Source organism: Larus michahellis, chromosome 1 (genome assembly GCF_964199755.1).
Source record: "Larus michahellis chromosome 1, bLarMic1.1, whole genome shotgun sequence".
Taxonomy (NCBI): domain Eukaryota; kingdom Metazoa; phylum Chordata; class Aves; order Charadriiformes; family Laridae; genus Larus; species Larus michahellis.
The window spans coordinates 53177381-53190035 of NC_133896.1; the positions used below are offsets into that span (position 1 = coordinate 53177381).

At 40.0% G+C, this 12655-nt stretch overlaps 1 protein-coding gene across 13 annotated transcripts in view; it reads left to right on the plus strand.

Annotated features, from left to right (window-relative positions):
* Positions 1-12655, plus strand: part of CNOT4 (CCR4-NOT transcription complex subunit 4) — an 86421-nt gene that overhangs the window by 33008 nt on the left and 40758 nt on the right. For all 13 annotated transcript variants that reach the window (XM_074576035.1, XM_074576091.1, XM_074576066.1 and 10 more), the window contains exon 2: positions 6262-6505. In XM_074576035.1, the coding sequence (XP_074432136.1) occupies positions 6332-6505 (174 nt within the window). In that variant the 5' untranslated portion in view covers positions 6262-6331. The remainder of the gene's footprint in view (positions 1-6261; positions 6506-12655) is intronic.

A 12655-nucleotide genomic window follows, 5' to 3' on the forward strand; every position in this document is an offset into this window, starting at 1 on the left:
ATCTTGTTTCTTGGAAAAATCTTCCCAGGTGCAGTCTTCTTTCTTGGGAAGAATCTTCCCAGGCACAGTTGTCGTCTTTTGTTTCTTCTTTCCCCCCCCCCCCCCCCCCGAGGGGCACTTATTTTCCCTTTTATGTTTGCTGAATTAGCATGGTCCAACCCCCCTTGCCGAGGACAGCCTTGTCCCAGGTTTCTCCCTTCTCCCAGGTGACGTGTAGTGTGATTTGGGTGGAGAGACAAGTGTCATGGTCATACATGTTCTCTGCATACATGATCTCTATATTGGTTCAAGTCACAGTACAACCGCTTACACTGGCAGAGTTCAAAGTCTGAAACCACAACAGAGCTCCTTGAGTACCTGCAGGGAGACTTAAAGCAGAGGAGGCTCTAGAGCTTTCAGTTTTGACCTCTTTGAGCTAAATAACTTGGGGATAATCCTAGTGAGTGTAACGCTGTGTTCAGAAATACTGAGATGGCTACCTGATTCCTGCTCATAATTTCAAAACATAGAGGACTTTGTCTATCCCTTACTTTCCTTACGTGTTGCTTGTACCATGATCAAAGTGTTCCTGCAGACCACAGCATGAATAATAAACATTATTCCAGAGAGAAGACATGAGAGAAAATGGACTGTGCAATCACTGGGCATGATTTTGCAATTAGTAGTACAGTTTGCTTTAAATGTTCAGCACAGTCAGGAAAAAGAAGTAGGAAGTGAACTTTCCCTCTGTCTCAAATGAAAATTAACTTGGATGAATTCAAGAGCCTGCTTGCTTGCCACTGAGGTGTCTTTGTTCTCAGTAACAGCACCATAAAACTTAAAGTGTAGCCAGTTTTCAGCACTCCTGCTGTCTCCTATATCAGTGTTGTTAACCAGGTGATTGTAAAATATCACTATGTTTTTATGTGAGTGAAGGACTAGCGGGAGAAAGCGATCACTCTCCTTGTGTAGTACTCCATAAAATGGCAGGCAAGTAGAGGGTAGCCATGTCAAAGAGGTGGCCTGGGGAAATTCCCCAGATCTTTCCTGAATTGTGTGGATGACTGAATTAAGACACAAGTCTAGATAGATGTTCTAATGATTAGACCATCCGTTCATGATTTGGGACATGCATATGTGAACTTTCTCCCATATGGGTTCCCTGTGGGGCCCTCAGCGACTCAGTTCTGTGTGCTTAAAGTAAAAATGGGCTTTTCTCTGCAGCCTGCCCATGAAAGGTTTTGATGTAACCCTTCCAGCGGTCACTGTAATGTAATGAAGTGACAGCCTTTCTTAGGTTTGGAGGCCCAAGGAGTTGAAGGTTGGTTTCCTTTCAGCAGCCACTATCAGGAGGAGGTGGTCTGAGCATGGGCCTTGGGCCGCTGTGCCCCTGTGCCAGCCGAGAGGAGAGCGCAGTGCTGGTACAACTGCTGCTGCTCCCCTCATTCAAGGAAGGGGTAACCTATTACAGCTGTTGCTTGTAGTCTGCTCACCTTTCTGCCCCCAGCTTGTACGTGGGACCACCGCAGAGTGAAGAGCAGAAAGGGAACTGATCCTTTGGCAGGGTGGGAACGGAGGTTTCGGGGGGCTGCCTTCCCTGTGGCGTTATGCAGGCAGCATCCACAGCACATTTTTGAGACTTCTCAGGGCTGATGAGTTTCAAAAGATACAAGGCCATGAAAAAAAAGTATGAGTTTCTGTTTGCGTAAGTTTAATGAGCCCTTACTAAAGGTTCGGTGCATACACTCCGACCTGTTTCACTTCAAGTGTCAGGTATGTTTGAACTTTAAGTGAAACATTAGCTAACACATGTCTGGATTTTTTACCTTCAGGAGGCCCAAAGTCTCCAGATATTTTCTGGGATGCGAGTCCTTTAGTTGGGTTTTTCATGACTAGATTTTGACAACTTTTGGCTGCAACGCTTTTAGTGTTTTAAAGCAAGTAGCAAGGCTGGATTCAGCCCATTGTGTGAGGGGGTGAATGTGTCTGTGTCCCCTGGAGCTAGCTGCCCTCCCTGGGGGAGGACTTAAAGTTTAAGGGACACATTTACTAAAATGAACTGCTAGCAAGTGGAGATGTTCTGGTGTCTGCTACGGGGAGATGAGGGGCAGTGTGCATCAAATCTCAAATTCGTGCACTTGAGGAAAAAGAGTGGATAACAAAGTAGTTGTTTTTCCCCCTTTTTTATGACCCCTTTTAAAATTAAATAGGGAAGATAAACTGCTGGAAGCTAAACTTGCTCACCTGAAGTGAAAAAGGGAAGGGCAATGGCAAAGTCTGCATCCTAAATGGACTGAAATCACTAGCTATATTAGAAGTAAAATTGTGTTTAGGTGAGTACCTTCAAATAGGAGGATCTCTTTTTTTTTTTTTTTTCCGACTGCAAAATTTGGAGGATTTCATCAAGAGAAACAATTGTACAGTGAAGCTGATTAGGCACAGCTGTTCAATCCACTAAGTAAGCACTTTTAAAAGTTAATGAAAAAGTATCTTTTTTTTTTCATTTTGCCTATGTTTGGAAAAAAAAGGAACTTATTTATTGGTATGGTGGAAGGGATAAGACACACAACTGTCTATTTCTGTATTTTGATTATTACCTATTACAAATCCATTAAATCTAAAAGATGCTGCTGGATGTTGTCCACCTCCACTCCATCCCTGTGCACATTAATGTTTTGGCAGAGTCTCCTGTAAACAGGATGTGGATCTGTCGGAGCCCTGTTTGACTGCAGTTGTCGGCGTTTTGGGAAGTGTATGGACAAATTCTAGCTGTCTGTGCACGTGTACACACGTGATACAACCTTCCTCCTTTTCTTCTCCTGAGATGCTATTAATTTAGTTTCTTTGAACTTGATCCCAAAGACCAAATACTCGCGATTAAACACAGCATGTAATACTGCCTTTTGTTTTTTGCCATAGCTGCGTTAACTTTTCCTGTGACGTTAATCTTGAATTGCTTGGAGTAGCCTTAGAGCTGACTACTTACTTCGTGTTTCTTGGTAGCCCTATATGAACAATGCATTAATGGTGCCTTACTATGCATGTTATTCCGGTTTAAAAAAAAAAAAGCATTGTTCTGGTGCAGAGTTGGGACACAGATCCTGGTATATAAGCCCTCCTGAATTGGAGACACACTTCAGTGGAGAATCTCTAAATGGGATGCTTGAATGTTTTTTTCCCAAGTAAATAAATATTGCCTCTTACTTAGTTCCAAGAAACATGGCACACAGCTGCTCTTTACTCCTTGTTGTAAAGTAATGGGCCACTTGCTGACTGAAGCAAGCTATTGGCATTATTGCTAGCAGCTGCTGAACTCTTTAGTGTTAACTTAAACAGCTCATAAATGTTAATCATGTTGCAGTTTCGTTAGACCTTGTCTGCATATCCCAGAGGCACTAGCTAATATGTCATGCTTTTTTCACGTGAACTGATGACATTTCTTTGCGGAGATTCCAAATAGTAACTTTTTAATTCAGTGGTTTTACTGTGGTGGCTGAAGCTTCTTCCAGATTGCGCTTTTAACTACAGCTTTGCTAGTACTGGTATAGCTTTATTTGGACGTGTTTCAGTAGGCTCAAAGCTGCTGAGCCTGTGGTGGAATGAGTACACAGTGGAAGGGAATACACTATCTGCTTACTGACCTGTTGTTTGGAGATCTGTGACAAAGTCAAATCCAAATCTAAACAAAATCCGTCCAGTTCAGCCCGCGCTTTGGTTTAAAGTCACTTTCATATTTTAGTGGTTTTGCTGCTATACAAGTGTGAAAAGTTTACAGGAAGTGTAAGCATTGCTGTAGAAATGTGTGTTATCTGCATAATAAGCAATTAAATAATGTGCTGTGGCCTTTTAACAGTCCCTCCCACTCTTCAGCCAGTGGGAATGCGTTATTAAAAACAAGACAAAGCTCCCAAACAAACTAATCCTTTCCTTCCTTCAGGTCAGATTCTGCTAGTGTTCTCTGTAGAAAACACTGGTAAGGTCCCAGAACCTGGTTTTCAGCCTGTCAAAAAGGTTGTAAATGTAGCACTAATGAAAGCATAGATAATGAAGTAAAAGCTGCTGTATTATTGTAGGAGTTTAACTTTTTGATTTTAATCATTGTGAAGGTCAGAAAGAGGACAGTGGTGCTGCTAGTGCATGCAGTATAGAGAAATTATGCTTACCGCATCTAAATTCTGTTCTCTCATCCTTACTTTTATGTGAGCATCCAGTGGAAGCTTTTATCTCTCAGGCAGTGGTAGATGTTTACTAGAACTGCATTTCGTTCCTAGAGGCTATACTCCCTACCAAACTAGTCAAAATTGCAGATAGTCTAGGCTTCTGGAATGAGCCGGTGAACATGGATTAAGACAACTACAATGCGATGGTTCCTGTACAAAGCTATATACTCTCTGCTGCGTATTTGGATGGTGCTTTAGTTGTGTGCGTGTATGCTGTGCCTCTTTAGGATTCTCTTCTGGCTGCTTGCAGAGGAATTTCTGTCCCTGAAGAGATGTGCAGGACAGGGACAAGTACTGTGGACTGATGCTAAATGTATCCTGTCCCTGTAAGGCGGGAGGTCCCAACTTGAGCTGGAACCTCTTGAGCTTTACAAGATAGACTTTATTCAAAGAAGTACGATTTTGAGTGTGGAAGATCATAAACGGGACTGATTTTTTTTTTTTGTGGTTATTAAACTATCAAACCAAAGATATGCAAGGCTAACGCTACAATGTACAGAAATCTGTGAGCAATGGTTTGATCTCAAAACATGCAGTCATCTTACTTCTAAGGACAGGAGTAAATGTCACTCTTCAAGTAGGTGGATGTGAGAATTTGTTTGTGAACTTGTTCTTAAAAGCCCAGAGAAAGATTGGATAGTACATGATTTGGTAGGTTTTGGTTAGAAATGGAACAGAAAACACTCTGGGAAAGTAGAGGGAACTCCAGATTGTGTGTGTGTGGTTAAATTATAATTGCGTGACCGATGTTTTGGGAAAGGTGTAATTGTAAAAGGAATTATAGGGTTTTTTTAAAAAAACTTTTGAGCTCCCTTATTTGTAAAGAAGTCGTGTATTTCATTACAGGTAGGACAACCATCCAACTATCAGTTCTGGTCACATCTTTTTCACTGCTTCTCAGTGGGTTTCTAATGTGTTTTTGTTTTGGTGTGGTTTGGTTTTGTTTTTTTTTTTTTTTTCTCTCCAAAAGGTTCACTTAAAAATTCTGCTGTTGCCCTTTAATTCTGTCCCATCTACGTGCATGTCTCATGCAGCAGATTTGAGACAGCTTGCTGAGATTAGGTACAACTTCAAATATCCAGAGTGTTACTTAAATGAAAACAGAAAGGGGGGAAAAAGCCCACCCTCAAGCCGATTGAATATGCCAGTGACGGTTGTGTGTGCCTTGTTTTGAGTCTGAGAGTAACATTCTTGTGCTGCATTCGTAAACTGACAGTATAGAAATAAATGACTGAGTTCAAGAAATGAGTTAAGAAAATGGTGACCCGAATTTCGGTTCTCTTCACGATTCTGAGCCAGAAATACTTTATTGTGCCTGCGCTCTAAGTTAAAACTTGGGGTTTTTTTGACCACATGCATATACTTGGGCTTTGGTGTGAATTAGATGCTGATGGAAAGTATAAATGACTTCATGAGAGTTCTCTGACCCATGTAGAAAGCAGTGTAACTGATTAATCTCGGCTAATACTGTAGTCCTAAGGCTGATCTCTGAGATCGATCTTTGGATCAAAAAATGAGATGGACAGAGAAACAAATCCTCCTGAGTAAGAAGCTTTCCTTGTTTTTGTTTGATAATTCTGCAACCCGACTGAAAAGTCTGAATGGTGACCTAAATGTTCTTCCACATCTCTGATTGTTCCAAGTCTCTGAGCAAAGGAATAAATTAATCTTAAACATGAAGTCCTGCATTAAAGGTTTTGACTTTAAATTTGTAGATTTCAAGAAAGCAGTAGTTAAAGGAGCTAGTGGAATTCAGAAGCAAAGTATGGTGTACGCTCTTAAGCATTGCTTTGCAACTGTACAGTTTGAAACCCAATAGGCTAGTGAACTGCCAAAGAAGTGTTTGCCTCTCCAGGCAGGGAGGTACATCACCAGTACCGTCTTCCATATTACTTGTGTGACTTGTGAGTACGAAGAGACACTCAAGTTTATTAGGGGATAACTTGTTAGTAGCTAATTTGTGTGGGGAGAAAGAAAGCAGTGAAGAAATGAAATACTAAGAGGTGCAAAAGAAAGATTGTCAAAAGTATACTAATCACCATTTTTTGTAATTTTCTTGCAGACCTTCAAGTGCTGACCTTTTCGGTCTATTAAGTTATTATAAACTTTTGCTGCTCTGCGAACATATAAAGATGTCTCGCAGCCCTGATGCTAAGGAAGACCCTGTGGAATGTCCCCTTTGCATGGAGCCTCTGGAAATTGATGACATCAACTTCTTCCCTTGCACCTGTGGCTACCAAATCTGTCGTTTCTGTTGGCATCGTATCCGTACTGATGAGAATGGACTTTGTCCTGCTTGCAGAAAGGTAAATATCGTGGAAGAGCAGCTTGTCTTGCACATATCACAAGGCTCTTGCATTGTGTTGGTACCAAAGACATCCTTTTCCTTCAGGGAAGCCATCTAGTCATGGCCTAGATCAAGGGTGAGGTGTTGGATCTTTCAGATTCTATCTGCATAAGCGTCAAAGCTGTTGTGCTATGGCTTGTCTTGGTTTGTTAAATTCAGAACTGGATTAATAGGGGAAGCTGTGGATCAGAACCAAGGCATGCTGACGCTGGGAGAGCTGCCAAAAAAAATCCTTTGAGTCGGGTTGCTCATGCATTGACAAAGTCTTTTCAGGAAAGACAGTGCGGATTCCCGGATCAGGGGTTTGCTGAGGTCCAAGGTTCAGCAGTGCTGTCTGAGGCGAGCTTATAAAGCACCTGCTTGTTTTGTTTGTGGCACTGGAGCCTTTAATCTGTATTTTTCTGGACAGTAAACATGTAAACCCCTTGGAAAATAACGTCCAACGGTGTTAAATTTTAAAGCATTTCAAAATCTAGGCTAAGTCTATTTGTCTAGTATTCAGATCTTGTTGCCAAATGCTTAAAGGTAGTACTTTGACAGTCACAGTTTATCCCTGTCTCTTCATTGACGTCTCGCTGATACTTTGGTTGGCCACAACTATAAACTTCAGCTTCACTAAATTGCGTGCTTTTTTGTTTGAATTATTTTCCTCCTCCTTATAGTGTTTTGCTTAACCTTGTTATTTCCTTATTTTCAGTGTTTAATAAAATTCTTTCTCAATTTCTTCTTCTCTTTAACTCTAATGAATTCCCTTGATTGTAACTTTCTTGCCTGGCCTTCCTCTTCTTGTAATCACAACTACTTACGTCCCGTCTTTCTCCTGCTGTTTAATCATGATCCTATCCTCAGTTTATGCCTTTGTTGGCTTCCTGTCTCATATTAGAGCTCCCCTTTCAGACCCCAAGTAATCTTACTTGGTCTCACTATCTTTATTCAACTGCCACAGCTTTCTATAAGCACTTCTAGTCATTTTCTTGCTGCTCTTTCGGGCTTTGGCTACACTAGAGCTATTGCTGCTAACCTGTGTTTGGACGCCTCTGCAAGCCTGAAGGCTATCCCACAGCAACATACGTTAGTTAACAAATTGTGCAAATTTGCTGTGATATTTGAGCTGTATGTTCTACAAGGAAGATCAACCTGTCATCAACCAAATCAGTCTCCACGTTGATACCTGCCATAGATGATGCATGCTGTATAGTAATTTTTATAGTACAAGCAAATTTCCACTCTTCTGGTACAACATGAGATTTATGGAATTTCCTTGTCTAAGTCGCTTCGTTTACCTGGATTTATTACACTGCTTTTTGACAACAATTATTTGATTCATCTCTGCCTATTCATTATTGGAAGTTTGTGGAATATATCTGAAAAATCACAGAAGCGAAGTGCTATCCACTGCCTCTGGGTATCTGAACTCTATGAAATATGGATACTGCCACAGCTGAACAACTTAATATGGAATAATCTGGTGTATGATTGGATGCGCAAATACTTCGCTGAATTGGATACAGTTTGCTCAGAAAAACAGTTTTGGGAGTAAAGCTAGAATGAGTACTACAATCAGAATGAAGCACGCTGACCATTCCAGGAGAGGAAGGAGACGTTTTCTTTCACAATGTATGAGGATTATGTTCTTGATACTTTCTTCATCCATGGACAACAAAGTTTTCTTGAGTAGATTTGCAGCTATGTCGCTGGATTGTAGGAGATTTCCACGGAGGAGGCTGAGGAACGCATTCCTTTTGTGGCATAGACAAAGACATTGTGGTGCAGAGACCTCATCAGGATCTTGGGAATAAATCATTTCAAGCTACAGTTGATAGCAGCATCAAATAAGTCTGAAGAAGCCACCTTTTGAAGTGTACTGGACCTTCTGAACCAGGTATGCGTTTTTGTGTACAACGTGTCTAAATAGTTCCTATCTGTGTGTAGTAAGGTTTCTGGGGAAAAGATCTGAGCAGTTTTCTAATTTGTAAGTACTATGGTGTGTATTGGTTATGACGATTTAAAATGCTGAAGCGTAGAAAATGGCAAAGCAACAACGTTTTTGCAGGAAAGTTTATAGTAGGTACTATGGTTTCAACAAGTACATCATGTTTAGAATGTGTATACCAGTGCAGGATACTTACTGCCAAGTGGACTGTGAATAAACATGTATTAGAACAAGGCTGAGTATGTAATGCACAATGACATAATAGAAAACCGCTCTTTGTGCCAATGGTATTGAATGCAACGCGAGTTCTCCAGTGGTTTGATCACTAGTCTGTGGAGAGGAGCAATGAAGAAGTTCCATATCCGGCGATTTTGGTTGAACAGTTTGGAGATTTTGGAAAAATCTGTGATAAAATAGTTTGTCTATATGCGATAGTGGCGCCTATGCCATTAATTTGATAGATCCTAACTATGCATTACATATATGCCATTATTTTCCTAAGCTTCTCTAATTTACTTCTAACTGAAAAGATGTTAGCTTGCGGCTTTTTCTACCAAAGAGAAAATACTTCTATATGCTTGAACTGTTACATAGCTTAATATTTGCATGTGCAGAATATGTTCACATCGTTGCAGCCAATTGAATTATTATGTCTTAAGTTTCCTCCTGTTAGTAGCAGACAAATACTTGCTTTGTTTTGATTTGTGAAAGTAACAATTTAACTCGAGTGCTGGTTGGAAACTTGTTACTCTTAACGCATTAAAAGCTTTCTAAACTTTGAATCTCCTGAAATAGACTTGGAAATTGTTTCTGTTTAATTCATTAACTATCATTAACAATCGTACTTCCTTAAAAAATAGAACTGACCTGCTTTGAGTTCCTGATGCCCTTCAGAATTGTAGGTGTAGTCGATTGTAAGATGCTAAGCAAGCTTTCCTGTTTTTTTCCAGTCAATTGATTTCTTAACTGTGAGTGAAATAGCCGCTAACTAGTCAAATTAGAATGAAAATATGCTGTCCTCAAAAGAGACTTCTGTAGCCAAAAGCTGGTTTACAGGTCACCAGACTTGCTGGTTCTCGTTTTTATCTTTGTGATTTTTGTCTTTGCAGTGATTTTTCTTTTAAAATTCAGTGGCCTATGTACTGTTTGTCATGTGAATAATACGTACTATTTCAGTTGCTCTATTAGAGCGTAGCGTTCTCAGACCTTAGTGTCAGTTGTTGCAATTTTTAAATCCCAACAATAAAAAAGCCTAACTCCTTCACATTTCTTAATTGTTTTGCCTTTCCACCAAATATGTTTATACACGGCTGTTTCTATGATGTGGCTTTGCCTTGTTCTCCAGTTCCTTGACTTAGCGAGCTTTATTCCTCCTAGCACCTTGTGTTAGAGATGAAGAGAAACTGTAAACCGCTATATTTTCTGACCAAGAAACTGACATATTTTGAGCATATTTTTGTTCATGTTTCTCCTACTCCTGCTTCCTTGTAAAAGAAACACCTAGTCTTAATGCACAGTCTCCAAATGTCAGTTGCTGCATCTGATGCTTTTGATCTCGCAACTGAGTAGTTTAGTGCAACAATTGGTATTTAGAAATATATAGGAAATTGCTGGGTTTTATTCTTGATATAAGTAGTATGGTGTATACTATGCATAAACCTTATTGACTTTCTCTGTATTTCTCATTTCAGAACCTATTCGGTAGCACGGCAACAACTGGGAAATGTTGGTACATCCATTGTATGGAAGGAATGTGACCCATCTGGGAATGACAAAAGCGAAGTGCTTGATAAATCCCAGCTCAGCTTTCAACGATTGGGAAAATGTGGGGAAAAAAGTCTGAAAGAAAACAAAACGTAAATGACAAGACAAATTTAGTCAGGAAGACTGAGAATTCATCAAGGGCCATCTCTGATTAAAGAGACAAGACTACAGAAGAGACATTTGAACTTTTTACGAAGTTCTTGTAGAACTACCAGCAACTTGCAGTTAGTCTAAACAAAATCTGGTCATTTTCCATAATGGCACATCTTGTTCAGGTGGCTTCCATGGGTTTTGCTGAAGAGGATTTGTATAACTTAAGTGGAGGCTGTCAGCTAAACTTAGTCAGTGAATCAGCGTTGTTGACATCTCTTTATGTCTTGCATCTGAAAATACATAAATGCTGATAACACTTGATGTAGCCATTTTGCTTGGATCTCAAATCCTCTACCAACTAAGGAATCAGTGATAGCAGGTTAAACAAATACCTTATGCTTCTTGTGAAAGCAAAAAAAAAAAAAGGGGGAAAAAAAAAAAAGGTGGGGTGTGTCATGTCAGTAGCATTGCCATTTTAGCTGTTGCAAGACCTGAGAGGGGTCTTATCCCTAGGGTCCTATCCCTATTTTGTAGTGTTGGACAGAAAGTAAGCAACAGATGAAACGGTACTGCAAGATACACGAGCAGTCATTCCAGCTTGCTTGGCTTTCAAAGACATGTTCCACCAGCCTTCCCTGCACGCATTCTGTCTGTAGTTGAACTATTCATCTGAGTTCATGAACTTCAACACTGTGGGAAGCAACCACTCTGAAGAAGAAATCATTTGTTGTCCTATTTGTAGACTGACTTTATGGCCTCATTTGAAAGGAACAGGATTTCTAATAGTTACTATTTTTTAGAATTAGCTTCTGAAATATTGGTACTGTGCTTACTTGCCTTCCTCCCTCCTTAAATGCACAATTGCTCTTATCTGTCATCCTCGCACACACACACATATATATATAGATAGATAGGAAAATCATCTATCACTTCTTAGGATTGGGTTTCTGATTTATTCTTGGGATTCAAGAGGTGCACGCAGATACATTTACAGGTCCTGCAAGTCAGGATATCCAACTACTCGTATTCCTTAGAAGTATTAAACATGTCATAAGAGTGATAAACATACGTTTCCTATATAGTACAGCTCTACAGTATCTAGCATAATTTTTGATTATTCTGTTGCTCAAACAAGTGCTGTTATCCATGGTGACAAATCAACTGCTGCTGCTTCTTAATGACTGAAATCCTAATTCAGGTAGTCTCATACATTCTGCTGAGATGAAGACGTTTCTCTTCTCTGATTCTGAAGTTGCTGTTTAGTTGTGTGCCTCCCAGCAGTTCTTGCGCTCTCCTGTACAAATACAAACTACTAGTTTTACTATGGACAAGTAAACATTCTGCTCAGGGTTATGCTTGAGTTACCCAGAATGTTTCCTGACTAATGTTCAGGACCTCTGGTAGCAAATAGCTGTACAGAGAAGGAACATACTGTCTGACATGCTTCTCTGACTGTGCTCTGAGTGTGGCTATACTTGGGAAGAAAGAAGCTGATGAACTTTGGCACGGATTACTGTAGGTTTCTTGGACCTTCAGGAGCCTTACTGAACCTACTGAAAGCTATGAATACATTTCTTGCTCAGTACCAGAGAGCAGCATGCTTGCGAGCCTTGGCCTTGCGTAGTATGGGATGTGGAGAAGGAATTAGTGAAAGGATGGATTGTGGGTATGATACCACATCACTTGCTGTAGGGGAAGCCATTTTATTTTTGGAACTATATCTACCTTATACTGGTGCACTTGTCTTCTTCCCATTCCTACCTGAACTCAGCTTGACTATGATAACTGAATTAACTCTTCCTTTGCTCAGCAGTCTTTCTCTCCTCTAAAACAAACAATATCTATTCTTTATTCTACATGATTCACTAACACAGACTTTGAGAGACTCTTTAAATAAGTGAAATGCCCTGCAGAATTATTCTGCATCTCTGAAGTCCTCATGTGTACATGTGTTAACTCAAGATAATCATTGGCTATAGCGAATCTCAAATGACCTTACTAAGAGATCATTGCTGTTCAAGTACATTGTGAAATTTGTATAAGGTATTCAGTGTTACTTGTGGATAACATAACTTCTTAAGAAATGGTGCGGTTTTAACTGTTCTTCAAGGGTAATATGAGTTCTTACTCTATTTTCATGTTAAGGACTTACTTTAGCAGTAACCCAAGTTACACAACTATCTTACAAGTTAAAATTTCTTTGTGATACTGAAAACATGTTCCAGAGGACTTGGTGTTTAATCATGAGATGCCCATCTGCTGAAGTTGACTGCAGCATATTTTCAGAAGGGTCTCAAATATAGAGTAATGATGCTGAGC